Source organism: Epinephelus lanceolatus, chromosome 13 (assembly GCF_041903045.1).
Source record: "Epinephelus lanceolatus isolate andai-2023 chromosome 13, ASM4190304v1, whole genome shotgun sequence".
NCBI lineage: Eukaryota > Metazoa > Chordata > Actinopteri > Perciformes > Serranidae > Epinephelus > Epinephelus lanceolatus.
The window spans coordinates 31,107,856-31,122,806 of NC_135746.1; the positions used below are offsets into that span (position 1 = coordinate 31,107,856).

At 41.6% G+C, this 14,951-nt stretch overlaps 1 protein-coding gene across 2 annotated transcripts; it reads right to left on the bottom strand.

The window, feature by feature from the left end:
* LOC117271171 (uncharacterized) lies at positions 1-4,768 on the bottom strand. 2 transcript variants are annotated; one of them, XM_078174025.1, is made up of 6 exons: positions 4,634-4,768; positions 2,523-2,834; positions 2,127-2,396; positions 528-623; positions 407-432; positions 1-244 (listed from the first exon to the last, which is right to left on the bottom strand). In XM_078174025.1, exons 1-6 carry the CDS (start codon positions 4,692-4,694, stop codon positions 155-157), a joined length of 855 nt encoding a protein of 284 aa, XP_078030151.1. In that variant the 5' UTR covers positions 4,695-4,768; the 3' UTR covers positions 1-154. The 2 variants fall into 2 exon arrangements, with proteins under 2 accessions (XP_078030151.1, XP_078030150.1); XM_078174024.1 differs by having other exon boundaries at positions 2,115-2,396.
* Between the last annotated feature and the right edge of the window lie 10,183 nt (positions 4,769-14,951).

Sequence of the window (14,951 nt, forward strand, 5' to 3'; positions counted from 1 at the left end):
GATACTGACTCGATTAGAATTCACAGCTCATTCAAGTTTATTCTACTAAAGTCTGACAACATATTTGTCTCCAAGCAAAACCCACCAAAAATGCAAAATGATCTTGAGATGGTGATTAACTGCAGGGGACTCTTTTTTTCTAGTGAGATGATGTTTAAGCTGATGATGAGTGGAGTCTGACAGAAGCTGAAGGTTCTCCAACATTTTCATAGATCACTGTACCATCATCTTCATCATCATGCACCTGTGAAAAACACCGCAACACAGTAAGATAAAATGGAAAAAATCAATCGGCTCAGTTGCCGCAGCCACTTATATTCTAAACGATACAGTCGGTACTGTTTATTCTCATTGTAAGTATGAAATACTGCACACAGGCATTTGATTATCCAGTTTTGAAACTCACAGCATTGTCATCCATCTGTGTTTTGCCTTGAAAGGAAACAAAAATAGTTTAGTCTCACAATGTAAACCCACGCTTTGCAAAGTTCCTGGTTTATAGAAATTTAATATGTGAATATTCTCACCTTTTCTTGTCCATATGTTGACTGCCACAGCAATTATTATGAGCGTTGTTAAGCCTCCACACACAACTATATACCTCAGCCAACCTGAAAATTGGACTTAAAACATGAAAACTATTTTTATAATAATTATAATAATAATAATAAATTTTATTTATATAGCACTGTTCAAAGCACAAAGTGCTGTACAATAAAACTAAATACAAATAAAAACCTCATACAAGAAGAACAAAACAAATAACAAGTCATAAAATGTCATTTAGTCAAGTTAAAATCAAGATAATAAAAGGGCATTAAAATCGGGAAGATAGCAATGAAATAGACAGACAGCTAAGATAAAGTCAGGATATGCTTTCTGATAGAGGTATGTTTTTTAGGAGAGACTTATACGAAGCCAGTGACTCGGACTTATATCCTTCGGCAGGTCATTCCAGAGCCTCGGGGCCCTGGTGGCAAAAGCTCTGTCCCTTTTGGTCCTCAGTCTGGACTCTGGGACAAGCAGAAGACCTCTGCCCGAGGATCTCGAATACGTAAAGGTTCATAAGGGACTAACAGGTCTGAAATGTAATCTGGAGCCAGTCCATGAAGAGTCTTAAAAGCAGTGACGGCAAAATGAAGCCTCATGAACCATTGTCTTTGTTTTCTGAACCCTCATGTGGGGTCTAGTGGGGTCAGAAAGTAAAGACAGTGGTTCATGAAGCTTCATTTGGCCATCACTGCTTAAAAGTAATCATTAAGATTTTACAGTCAATCCTCAAACAAACAGGGAGCCAATGAAAAGAGGCTAAAACTGGTGTGAGTTCTGAGCAGTCTGAAGTCGTGAGGTTTTTTGATTGAGATGGGAATAAAGGCTGTTGCAATAATCAAGACGTGAAGAGATAAGAGCATGTATAACAGTTTCTGTATCTCTAAAAGTTAAAATAAATCTTACTTTAGCAATATTTCTGAGGTGATAAAAGCATGATTGGACAAGCTTAGTGACATGTTGTTCAAAACATAAATTACTATTGAACATGACACCAAGATTTCTTGCAACAGGCTTTACGTCTTGTGACAGGTGGATGTGGTAGATGGCAGTATTTGTTTTGTGATATGCTGTGACCTCCAATGCTGACATCCAATTTTTGATATCACACAGACAGTTCTGTAGAGCGCTCAGCATGCTGAGGTCAGTTGTTGTAAGATGAAGGTACAGCTGAGTGTCATCCGCATAAGAGTGGAGAGAGACACCATCTCGACTGATGACATCACCCAAGGGGAGCATGTATAATGAGAATGAGACACCGATTGATCCTTGAGGCACACCGTACTTTATAGGGGAAACGGATGACTTGACATTATTAACGGACACACAAAACTTCCTGTCTGACAAGTATGAAGCGAACCAGTTGTGTTGGCTCTTGATTTTGTGCTTTGTGCACCTGGACACATGAAATGACAAAAGCAAACAAACTGTACAGTGAGAAAATAATATCTGAGGTTTCCCATCTACAATGAGTTAGGATAATAAAAATAAGGATATTAATAAATCTTGAAAGATTAAAAAGAAAGTAGTTTATGAGTTAGTTTATACTGTGATAATAATCTCACCTGGTTTCTCACCTGAGGCCTGAGGTCGGCTGAAGGTGAACAGCTGCACGTCTCCACTGAAATCATCAGTCACTTTACACTTAAACAACTCGTGAGACTTTGGCTTCTGCTTGGGATGAGTAGTAGGAAATGTCATAGTAACCGAGCACTCAGACTGTGATGTCTCCATGTCTTCATCCACAGTTTTACCCTCATACAGCCACTCCAGTGTGTGTCTACACCATTTATGTGTCAACACAGAGCAGTTTAAGGTCACTCCATCAGCGTTGTTATCTTCAGTCACTGGTGGAGACGGAGACGTTGTGAGAGAAAGATGGAAAGAGTAAAACTCATTTCTGTTATCATAATTATTATGTTTATATCGTTCAGACAGTCAGTTTAAGCTTAAAACATACTGTAAATACTCACTGTTGATAATAGACAGATGAACATGGGCATCTCCACGTCCTGATTCAAACTGTCTGCAGCTGTAACGACCAACATCCTCAAGTGTGACCTTCTTCATCACCAGCGAGCAGTTCTCTGTAACACTCAGTCTGTCTGATTTAGCCTCAATCTGCCCCTGGTCCACCAGCATTAACGAGAATGTGCTTAGTGAACTACTGAAGATCCAGTAAGCACCCTCACATTCACTCCGATTATCTATCAAATTTCCACAAGGCAAAGTGACATCATCTCCATCGCTGACAACAAAGCTGGGGGAATATTGTCCGGTCACTGCTGTTGAATAAAATGAGAGAAGAAAATTGAATGAATGTGCTTTCATGCTGACAGCTAGTGTGAGGATAGTTTTAGATACAGCTCAAAGGTCTGTACACACCAGCGACGTGACGAATATGCAACATGAGAATGCAAAATACTCCCCTGTGAATATTTTGCATTAAAACTGTTCATACCAGAAGTGATGCAAATTTGCACCAGCTGCAAAAGTGATTCAGTAAAAGGTTTTGATGCGAACAGATCTACCGGGATTCTACTGATCAAGAGCAGTGTCTGTCAGTCTGTCTGAGTGATAAAGGCTGCTGTCTTTGTTTGGACTATGGAACTTCCATGTTGTCATTTTATGATCCTCTTAGGATAGTTGCAATGTGACTGACTGATGCCTTTATTCACAGTGCAAAAGCTCAGATAAATTAACCTTGTTACCCCCCAAAATTAGGTAACATTCCGCCATGTTACATTAGCATTCTGTGTGAAAGTAAAAAACATAAACAGTTCGGAGAAATGTACTGATGTGCTAACCAACTGCATGGAAATGGTCATCGGTGTGTAAGGGTCTTACGTCTGCAGATGTGTCTTATTCCTTGTATTCAATAAATTATTATTTGCATTCATTGTTTAAAACAAACAACAGACTTGGCTATCTTAAGCCAATTTCTCATATGAACTTAAAATAATATCCAGAGAATCAGATCCCGATGTTGTCTAGAGTTTTCATTTCACACATGCAGCATGGACTATCCACATTGATGTATGACGTGCAAGTTACCCTGGGTGCTTTGCTTGTTGACATACCATGTCAACTTCAGCCTGTTACATGCATTGTGTTTTTTCAAATTACACTTCACTTGTCCTAGGAAATGCACAGTATGCACACAGTCTCTTTCAAAATAAAGCACTGCCTCGGAATGACCAACAAATTGACATTTTTTTCATCCAACAACAAACGCACGTGGTTACGTTAGTGAACAAATGCACGTTGTTATGTCTAGCCAACAACCGCACATGGTTAGGTTTTTGCAATAAAGGCACGTGGTTGAGTGGTTAGAAAAAAAAAATAACAGGGTTTGGCTTTACAGTCATATAGGAAGTGAACACCGGCCTCTCGGATGAAAGTTGGTGATTGTAAGACCGGTCCACCACCACCCCCATCTACACTACTCGGATTTTATGGACCCTTACTTACGTTGTTGATTGGGTGCATTTCCCTGTGATGCCGTCCGACGCCATCACACAATAACAGAGACTGACCATGTATCATCACGACATGAAAGGACGGCTTTTTCGTCAGTGTCTGACCCTGAAAGTCACTGCCCAAGCGCTTGTATTCATCGACTTTGGAATGAGACCGGGTTGCAAATACTTATTTAATACTTATCCTCTCTTAGACTCTTTTGGTTTTATTATTTCTTATGTCATTCCAAGCACGTGCAAACGTAGAGCAGGGCCATCAATTACAAATTCTAAAACTAGAAAATGTCGATGGGCCAGACATCTTCAGCAGCAGGCAACCTATTGAACTTTTTCTAGCTGTTGGTAATGACAAATTTCTTAACAGCTGCAAATTATTGTATTAAAAGTAGCAATGTTTACGGTTTCACATTTGAAACTTTAGTCATATATCTGACCAAAAACAAAGCAATCTCTACTAAACTGAAGGGAATTTACTTTCAAAACGAACCGTGGTTGGCGTTTGACCACCAATATTAACCACAAAGCTAAAAAGCTGCTATCTGGCCAGAAGTTATGCCCATAATCACTTCTCAGGAATAAGGTGGATATGTGGTATGTGTTCTTACCTGTGAACTGAAGCAGCAGTTTCATAAATAAAGACATTTCAATCCACCTAATTTTAACCATCTTGTGTTTTTTTCCTGTCCCCTCTCAGCTGTGAACTGTCAGAGTCTCTGAGCTGATGTGTGTTTAAGAGAAATGGAGACTCTACTTTCTGTGTTGAGGTTTGTGTAACTTCCTCTTTCTGACCTTTTTTGAAACAACTTTTGTATGTTGCTAAATGTATGTTCCTAAGTGCTCAGTCTACATCATTCTTTTCCTAATCTTCCTGAATTTGACAAGTCAAAGACTGTTTATATTTCAGCCAGTTTACTATATTCACATTGATTTACACTACAATAAACTGTATCCATCAGCAACAACAATCATCAGCAGCCTTAGAAGGAACCAACAGTAAAGAGGTCAGGAGATGGGATATTCCTTATGACTAATTCACTGATGTTTAAACGGAAGTTTAAACTCAGACTAGTGACTAGTCTAAAAATAACAAAATATCTGGCAAACTGTCAGAATTTGGCACACTTTCATCTCTATGGTTCAACATTATCTGAGAAAATAGTGTGTATAAAGACCATTTGACATTGTTAATTGTATGTTTCAGTAACTTAATCGTACTTTGCTGACATATGTGGCACTCATTGGATCATTGCCCCTCTCTCCCCCTCCTCAGTGCCTGCAGCCAGGTGTGGCTCATTAATGGCCTGCGCCCTGATTGCTGGGCGGGGCTGGCAGAACTATGATCTGGGCAGGTGTCTGTTGCTCAGCACTCTCATCTCTTCCTGGAGCCTGGTGGTGCACTGTGGCTCTTCTGATCCTCTGAAGCTGTAAGTGGTGCCGTTTTGCTGTGTGTCTTTGGGGGGATTTCTGTGTGTGTGTGTGTGTGTGGCCATTACATCTGCTCTGCCCCTCTGCCTTGCAGCGTGGCTGTCTGCTGGTCGTGGCGTGTGTACCGGAGCTCTCCCGCCTCATGCAGCTTCACTTATGAAGGTAAGCCGGTTTATATTCAACTTGTCCGTGCTTTAATTTGGTACACCGCTTGATGTAACTCATTACGGTCTCTTAACAGTGATTAAACCGTGGCTCGGCCTCTGTCATCCTCCTCACTGTTGGGGAAGCTGTGCCTTTGCGCTCCGGTATGTATATGCTCGTTTGAGTTTTGTTTTTTTTAAATTCACGTTTCATTACGGGCATATTTGTAATAGCTTATTTTGGGGTCTGTGTCTGCGCTCTGCAGGCGCGTCGCAGCTGTACTGCGCACCGCGGTGTGGCGCGTCCTGACACTACTGCTGATTTGTCTCTGAGGATTTTGATTCTGCGAGTGTTGTCTCTTGGCTTCTGCCCATAACTGGTTCTCTGCTCTCAGAAGCTTTGCTGGTTTGCCTCCAGACCCGTCTCCACAGGTTTTCACTGTGCCTTCAATGAATATTGCCTGTGACTGAGTTTCGCCTGTGTTTGTCCACACTGTGTGTCCAGCCCCGCAGCCCAGTGTGCAAGACTAACTGGTGATAGAGACAGATGGTGCATGGCAGTGCAGTGGTTAGCATTGTTGCCTCACAGCAAGAGGGTTCCTGGTGGGAACCCAGGTTGGTGGGTTCTCCCTGTGTCAGCGTGGGTTTTCTCAAGGTACTCCAGCTTCCTCCCACAGGTCAAAGACATGCAATAGTCTGGCAACCTGTCCAGGGTGTATCTGGGTGTATCATTACCATAGGAATGGTTTGCTGGACATCAATTATGCTCCCCGACAAAACCACGTGGAAATACCAATGCCAAAGTGAAACCGCTGATAGCAGTGTCCCTGCCATCCTTTCCACTGATGCCATTCAGAGTAACAGAGACCACGGTCACCAGCCAGTAACATTAGTAAACCTTGAACAATAATAAAATCTGAATGCAAACGTGAGCGAATTGAGGCATATTGTAGCCAAAATGCTAAACAACATAACACAGCTTCACAACATACTGGGATACTTTTCAATCTTGCATCATCACTATTCAGACCCGCCGAAATATACTATTAAAAAGCACAGGCAACGTGCCACCTGTGGTGTAAACAAAGTGGGCAAATTTCATTGATGCCAACACAGTGCCCAAAGTCAAGTTCAGATATGCAATGCAAGCTCTCACGTTACATAGCAGCCGAACTCATCCATCACTATAAAGGAAGTGAAGACAACAGTGATCATTTGGAATCAGCTTTATTAGCCAAGTACCTGTATTTAGCCATGTTCACTTGCAACATGGCCCCACTCTCCTGGTCCATGGGGCACTGTACCTGTTGTGCAAGCAGAATCTGCTCTGCAAGCTAGAAGTCTGATTCTGGTGACTTTCTTTAATGACTGGCACAGAGATAATTGAGTCATTGCCTTGCACACAAACACGCCACATGACGTTATGTCCTGCCGTCTTGGATGAGCTACTGTAGAACATGCCCATCTCCCAATAGCAGGACACTTTTGGCGAACCAGTGCCCTACACAGAACACACTGATTTTCAATTCCAGATCACTTGAATCATGTTAAAGGCCCTCAAAAGGACAAGCTTATGTCAGGCTAGTGAAACAGCCACAAGGCAAATGATGTAATTGGCTTGTTGCTCCCTTAAGATTATCCAAAATGCATGAATACATGTGTCTAATGCACACATTACGGCTGATTCACCTTGTTACATGTTTGCACTTCTCAATGTGCTGTTGAGTGGCCCCAAAGGGGTCCACATACAAGGCCCTCATCTCCTTAAGGTACAAGATCTATGGAAATGCAAAAACAAATTGTAGCAACCCCCTAGCAGCATAACATAATGTAATTGTTGTGTTCACATCTGTTAACATTTAGGATGACACTGCTCCTGCTGCCACATCATGATCAAGGGCCAACTAAAACAACAGACATCAAATCATACATCATATCTAATTGACAAAGTCACTGTATTGAAAAGGGTAAAAAAAATTGAATCCTAGTCACCCGTTTCAGACCTCTTTGTGTGCCCTGCCATACTGACGTCATTTGTAACTGTCAGTAATGGCAGCTCCACATTTCCTCCCAACCGTTCTTAGGTATGCATTCACAATTTGAGAACAATAATGTGATCAGTCTGGAAAGACGCATATCAGTCAAATAATATTTCTTAAAATACCTGACTCTCAAGCTCCTTTCCTGGGGCCAGGTACAAAATATCCTCGGAATATATTTTGTATGGCCCCAGTCTTGACCATAGCATGGCCTTCCGCCTCCCTGCCCATAAAAAAACATGGTAATGGCATTTATTCATGAAATGCATAATTTGGGGTGTTCTATGTCAGTGTACTTACAAATATCTGCATCATGTGATGGTCTTTGGGTGCTGCAACTCATGAGTTGGTGTAACAGATGTGGTGGGGGGTATGAGTGTCTGAGTCTGTTGTGGACCAGCCAAAGAATTAGGATTTGGCAGTGATCTTCTCCACTGGCTAGAAATATTGTATTAAATGATATATGTTCACTCTGATGGTTTGTTCCCCGTCTCCGAGACCAGAGCCCTATTGTTCAAAACCTAGATAAGGGATTAAGCCGGGATATGTTGGTTATCCTGGCTTAATTTAGCTTTGCTTCGGTTGTTCGAAAGCAAAGGCACATATGCTACCATGGAGATTTAGTTTATCCTGGTGCCTTATCTGTCCAGTCAGCTGTCGCAGCGATCGGAAATCAATGTGTTTTACAGTTATTCCACGTTCTTATGTACGTATTTGCCCCATTTTGCTTTTATAGCAGGGTTTTTTGTTAAAATAGCTGCTTTGTTTGCAGTTTTTATTAAATAGTCGCTTGCTCACTGACCCATTCTAAGACACACACTAATGTCGTCAGTCCACCACACAGGTTGCATAAAATATTGGGAGCAATCTGGGGTTCAGCATCTTGCCCAAGGATACTTTGACAGGCAGATATCCTCACCAATAAAAGGATTAATTGTTGGAATACACATACAAGTAGGTGTATTTGGCATTGGTAACACATTAGCGGTTATTAGGTTTCATAACTGTAGCCTATGACCTGCCCAAATTGCATTCCCAGTTAACTGGATCAATAACTCCAGTGTACTTTACATTAATGAATGAAAACAGGAAGAGGAAACTACAATATTCTGTGACCTCATTTTATTTAAATGAAAAATACTGTAATCAGTCACTGTCTGCTTGGAGCTTGGGAGAGGGAGAAATAACATTGATTAATACATTGCATCACAGTCATGCTTACAGTGTGCATTAAAATCACTTACTTCTTTCTCTAGTTTCTTAATTTCCAAGTCCAGTTTCCTTAAGGTTTTTTTTTTTAATATTTGTCTGTCAAGCTCCATGTCCTGCAGCTTTCTCTTTTCACACTGGAGCTTCACATCTGCCAATGCTATCTGCTTCTGATGACTTGCATATAGCTGTCTGACAGTTTGTGAATTCTGTAAAACACATATCTATTAGCTCAGCAATTGTGGACACCATGGATGTCCTTCAGACAGTACTCATTTAAGAAAGCCGCAGACGCGCACTTACCTGAATAAGTTACACCTGGCTTGACTTAGCCGCTCCTCCTCAGCCTGGCTTGGCGTTCGAGCAACCAATTAAGCCAGAATGGACTGAGACTTTGTCCAGCCTCGCTTTTCCACTTAACCTGGATTGCCTGATTCTGCTTTCAAACAACGGGCCCCAGGTCTGCATTCTTTCCCTCTATTTTGATTATTCTAAGAGGTCCCACCAAGTCGGCCTCCAACTTGCCCCCTTTCCTCATCTCCTGTCGCACATTTTTTTCAGAGTAAGGTCCCCCACTTTAAAATCATCCACCTGGCCTCTTCCTCCGTCCTCTTGCAGACCTTTACCTGGCTTTTCTTCACGTTGGCCTTGACCTCCTTATATATTCTGCCCTGATCCCTCAGTCCATGGCAGATCTCCTCTCTCCTCACGAGGTTGCAGACCTTCTCTTCGGTCACCTGCTAGGAATCACAGAAATTGTAGAGGACACAAATGAACCAAATTCAGACTCCTAAAGGATGAGAACAATTGACAGTCTTACTTTGTAGTCCTTTGGGATCGCTAAACGATGCTTTGCCTCCCAAACATCAGATAGTAGGGTCTGTATTGTGTTGTCAGCTGTTTTTTGGTCCTCAGGGCAAACATGGTTGACTGGAGGTTCTGATCCCACTGGTTGGGGTGCTCAGCCACCAGTTTGTTCAGGGACCTTTTTAAATGCAGAATTCAGGTCCAGGCATGAGGAGGCAGAAGATCATTTGGGTTGTCATGTATGATAACACAACCTATTTCCAGGAAATGCTATTATAATTATTCGTTCAGACTAGAACAAGAAACAAGTTCATGCTCTTAAGGGCTTGCATTCATTCAAATATTGACAACAAAATGTACATCTGTATTGTGCCAGTTTTTCAACAAAGCCATTGGTCTGTGGATGGTAAGGGGAGCACAGGCTCCTCTTGATGCCCAGCCTCTCACATAGACCGCAGTTGACCTTGAAGTGATCATTTGAATAAACTTGAGCTGAGCCAGAACAGCAACAGTTGCATATTAATGATCTATAATGCATCATCACTATACCTTACTGCAAAATTCTGAGCCTTGGTCTGTTAGCAGTCTTTTGGGTGCACCAAAGACAACAGATGGACAACAGATTCAAGACTGTTGTCCACAACTTAAACATTTAATTGTTACTGTCAGACGTGAAAATACTGTGACAAAGAATGCATAACACTATACACAACTAAATGTGTGTTGTACTGCGAGATGTCTGACTATAACAGAATATGTTACAACTTTAAACGCTGCAGTCTGTGAGGTATCAATATAACAAAATTACATTATAACTGAAAACCCTGCAGGCTCACAAAAAACAGATGAAGATATAACAAACTTAAAGAGTCCTGTGAGGATGAAAACAAACTTAAAACTTCCTGACTGCCTCCTCTAGCAGGTCAAGAGCCCTTTTCCTGTCCTGTCTGGCCTCGGCCTCCTTGGCAGCCTCCTCCAGGGAGGCCAGGATTTGCTGCCTTGGAGTTCCGCTTCTTCTTGGGCCACAGGCTCATCTACCGGGTTGCACGAGTCCATCAGGACAGGATGCTCGATGGAGGGCCGTGCCCCGATGGCCTCGTGCATCTGGGCATAGAATGGCCATGTGGCTGCTGTCTCCTCCCCTCCGTCTGTCCCCGTGCCTGTGGGAGGGTTCCTCAGCTTCTGGAAGATATCAAAAGGGATGTGTCAGTGTGATGTAGAAATATGACAATGTATAACCCAGTTACACATGCTTTGAGTGTCAACTGAGCTCATAATGAGTACAAAATCTCACCTTGTACTGGATTTTTAGATTGTCCCACTTTTTGGACACTTGAATGGGGGTCACCCTGTCCCCCATGTCCAGCAGCCGTGTGATTTCTCTGAAGAATGAAACATGTACTGAGTGTACTCACAATAGGCAAGATGCATGACAATTACAGCAAACACTATGTATTTATTTAAAATAGGGACAATATATATTGATGAGCATTTAACATGTGAATATGCCAGCAGCTAATTTCCATCTCTAGTCCCTTTTGCAGGTTGATGTTAACTATATGAAATCAATAAGACAACAACAGTAACAAGTACAAAGAACAAAATCTACGCAATCCCACCAAGATCTGACCTGTTAACCAATATTATAAAGACAATCCAATGCCTGACAATTGTAATTACCTACACCTGAGTGTGGTTATCCCAATTGCCTTTTTTTTTTATTATTATTATTATTATTATTATTATTATATAGTTGCAAAATGGGTTCAGTCATGTCTGATCTCGATGACTTGGCACTAAATAGTGTAGACTTGCGATGACTGAGTGAATTGTCTGGCCTTTATTATACAGCATGATTATAGGTAGGTAGCCTACAGATGTTATATCACCAGTTAATCTGAGTGAATCACAATTTGCCACAGCTCATAGCTATCACCACACTGAGCTTGACTTGGATGTGAATAAGTCAGACTGTAGTTCTCATTTACAGGCTGCACATCGACTTGACATCAGATGATACAAACTTAGACTGACAGGTAAACATTTTTTTACAGGATTCATTGACGTGTGCAGTGATATCTTTGTATTGTGGTGAACGTGGATTGGGACTGACAACGTAGGTCCCTGTTCACAATACAACAGCAGTTAGAGTTGTCCTGCTTAGGGATGCACCGAAATGAAAATTTGTGGCCGAAGCCGAATAATATACGCTTGGCCGAATACCGAATATCGTTGTTTAGTTTTTCATTAGTTTTTGCAGATGAACCCCCTCCAGATTAGTGTTGTCACGTTACCAAAATTGGATCCCACTGTACGATACCAATGAAAATATCATGGTTCTGAGTAGTATCACGATACCATAGCGAAAATGAGGCAGATGTGCCTTTTTGTCATTTATAAAAAGATAAATCACTTTTCTATAATACATCAATGATATTTCAATGGAATAAATTACTTATTGACTTATTCATACTTCAAAAACAGCATCAGTCAGTGATGAACATAGTGGGGATCAAAATAAAATAAATAAATAAAATAAATCAACCAGCCACCCTCCTCCCCTAACAGTCCCTTCATAAGTAAAGAACAGTCCCTAAAGTGCGGTGAGGTTTGTGGGCCGTGAACGGCTCGTTTCTCCTGACACGTCACATACCTGTGTTCGGCTGGCTCGGCTGTTCAGGTACTTCTGGGCAGTCCACACGCCAAGAAGAGGATATTATTGGAGCCGACTTCTCCACGCCCGGTAAGCCGATGGCCGCTGTATTTGACAGGAATACATTACTGTCTGTGTCTGTGACCCCCGTTCAACCCACAATCGGTGGGATTCGCCTTTCGTTTCTGCTGCTGGTTGAAATCTGTAGGCTGCTCGCACAGCATGCTGAATGATTTAAGCCTATTTTGCTCACTCAAAACTATTTTTAGTCGCAAATGCGAGTGCGGTGACAGATGGATCGCCACACTGCCGACATTTTAATCTGCCTGTCACGGCACGCTGTTTGTTTGCCGCTATTATTCGGCCTTGCTTTTCACTTATTCCACCGAATGTGGTTTTTTTTTTTTTTTTTTTTTACAATATTCGGCCGAATATATTCGGTTACCGAATATTCAGTGCATCCCTAGTCCTGCTAATAGTACTATCTGTGTACCATATATCATTATTTATCTAATCTCTCAAGACAGATTCTGCAATTTACATTGTAGAATCTGTCGGCAGCCCTGTGTGAAAGACGACTACAGAGGGGGGCAGGGCGGGGCTTTGAGTTTGAACGATGCTGTGCTTTAGCCAATCACAATGGAGGGGGCGTGGCCGAGACCTGCGAGTGTCCCCAGGAAATGTGTACCTACAGAAACAGCAAGCTCCGCGTCCATACCGACTGCTCCACCCAAAACGCCGTCTCATCAACGTGGAAAAAAAATATTTTTTCCAGCGGATGTCTTAGTTACAACATGATTGAGCTAACTGGAGTAGTTTCATGTCATATCCAACAATGGGAGGCTTTTAACAGATGACGTCCTGATGTTAGCTTTGCTAACTGTCCCTGTCAGCTGCAGCCACTGCTGCTTTCTAGACATCGTGATTTCCCATAACTGAATAAATACCACACATAGCAACACAAAACTGCTTTGCTAGCTCACTCACTTATTACAGACACAGCTAACGGCTAACGTTAACAGCTAACGGTTAGCCCAGCTAATCTACGATAACCATGTTAATTACAAAACACACAGAAATAGTAATGTTTGTTTCCAGATTGTTATTTATCTGATAAGTGTTTCTGAGGACTGTTGATGCATTTATACAGCCTGTGAGTGACAGAGTCTGGAGTGTTCGCACGTATATGTGGAGCAGACTGGTAACGTGTGACGCACTCAGATTAATTTGTGATACTCTGTATCATCGATCGTGCTTTTCATTGGAGGCTACTGACATTATTGTTGTGATGGGAAAGATTATTCTCCACTGTTCATCACTACTCATTCATACAATTTAGACATGACCGCAGCTCATTTTAAAGCGATTTAGATGATGGACATGATTAGGGACATGAAATCACGTTGGTATTGTATGGCAGTATATTGTATGGCTACAATATGTGATGCCTCCATTTGCTAGTATTTATTAGGACCTATCCTGCTTCACACCTGTTTGTCCTGCTGCCCTCAGGCAGGCGTGACAGGTTCATCAGAACCAAGACAAACAGGCTCAGAGACCACTTCTTTCCACAAGCCATCACTACCCTGAACAGACACACACATTCACACCCATTCAGCCCCCCCTCCCCCCTACACACATACCACCATCACACAAGGACATTGTGCAAAACTGCAATTGTGGCCTCTGTAAAATCCACACAACTATGCATATGGATAAAATGCTCACCTATTACTTATAGTCTGTGCTACTTATTTTATATTGTGTGTTATCTATTGTCTTGTTACGCAACAATCCCATCGCATAAATGTTGTTTGCTGTGCAAATGATCTGTATTTCTTGTCTGCACCTTTTTTAGAAGTAGCCCCTGCAATTTCCTTGTATATGTAGCATCCTTTGTTAATGTGCAATGACAATAAAGGCTTTCTGTTCTATTCTTTCAAACATCAGCGTGATGCAATACGGTCAACTGCACAGTGTACTGCAGAGTGATGTACTGTTCTAGCACAAATAAGACTTGGAAAGGTATGAGCATTACATTTTTAAGCTTCCTTGTTTTCTTTGTGACAGATCTGTATGCTCACTACAAGTCACAGATGAACAATGGCAATTCTGAGTGTGGGACAAAGGTTTTTTTTTTTTTCTTCTGATCTGGGAGTTTAAATGAATGAAATTTGTTATTGCTCCACCACGCTTCAATGGTGATGGCAAGAAAAGCATGTATGTTGGAATTTTTATTTAAGTGATGAATCACCCTCATGCATGAATCAATAATAGCCACATTTTACACATGAACCATGATGATGAAGATACAGAAATTTAAATGCAAATCAGCAACAGAATGTTGTCAATATTTTAGAGACCCCCAAAGTTTCAACAGTCATGTTTTCAGGGGAGCTCATGTCTAAGAGGCAGGCTCCACCTGGCTCCCCTGTGGTGCATGCTGGTCGTTCACGCTGTGACTTCAGACTGTCTTCTCTCTTCTGTTTGCTGTTTATGTGTGGTATTGGCTTTTATTAATCCTGAATTTTTCGTGGACACAGTAATTTACATTAATGGTAACAGCAGACAGGTTTTTGACCAACAATCAACCAGAGGAAGTTCAACATATGAAGATTGTTAGTCAGATAAAGGAGAAGTGATTTGG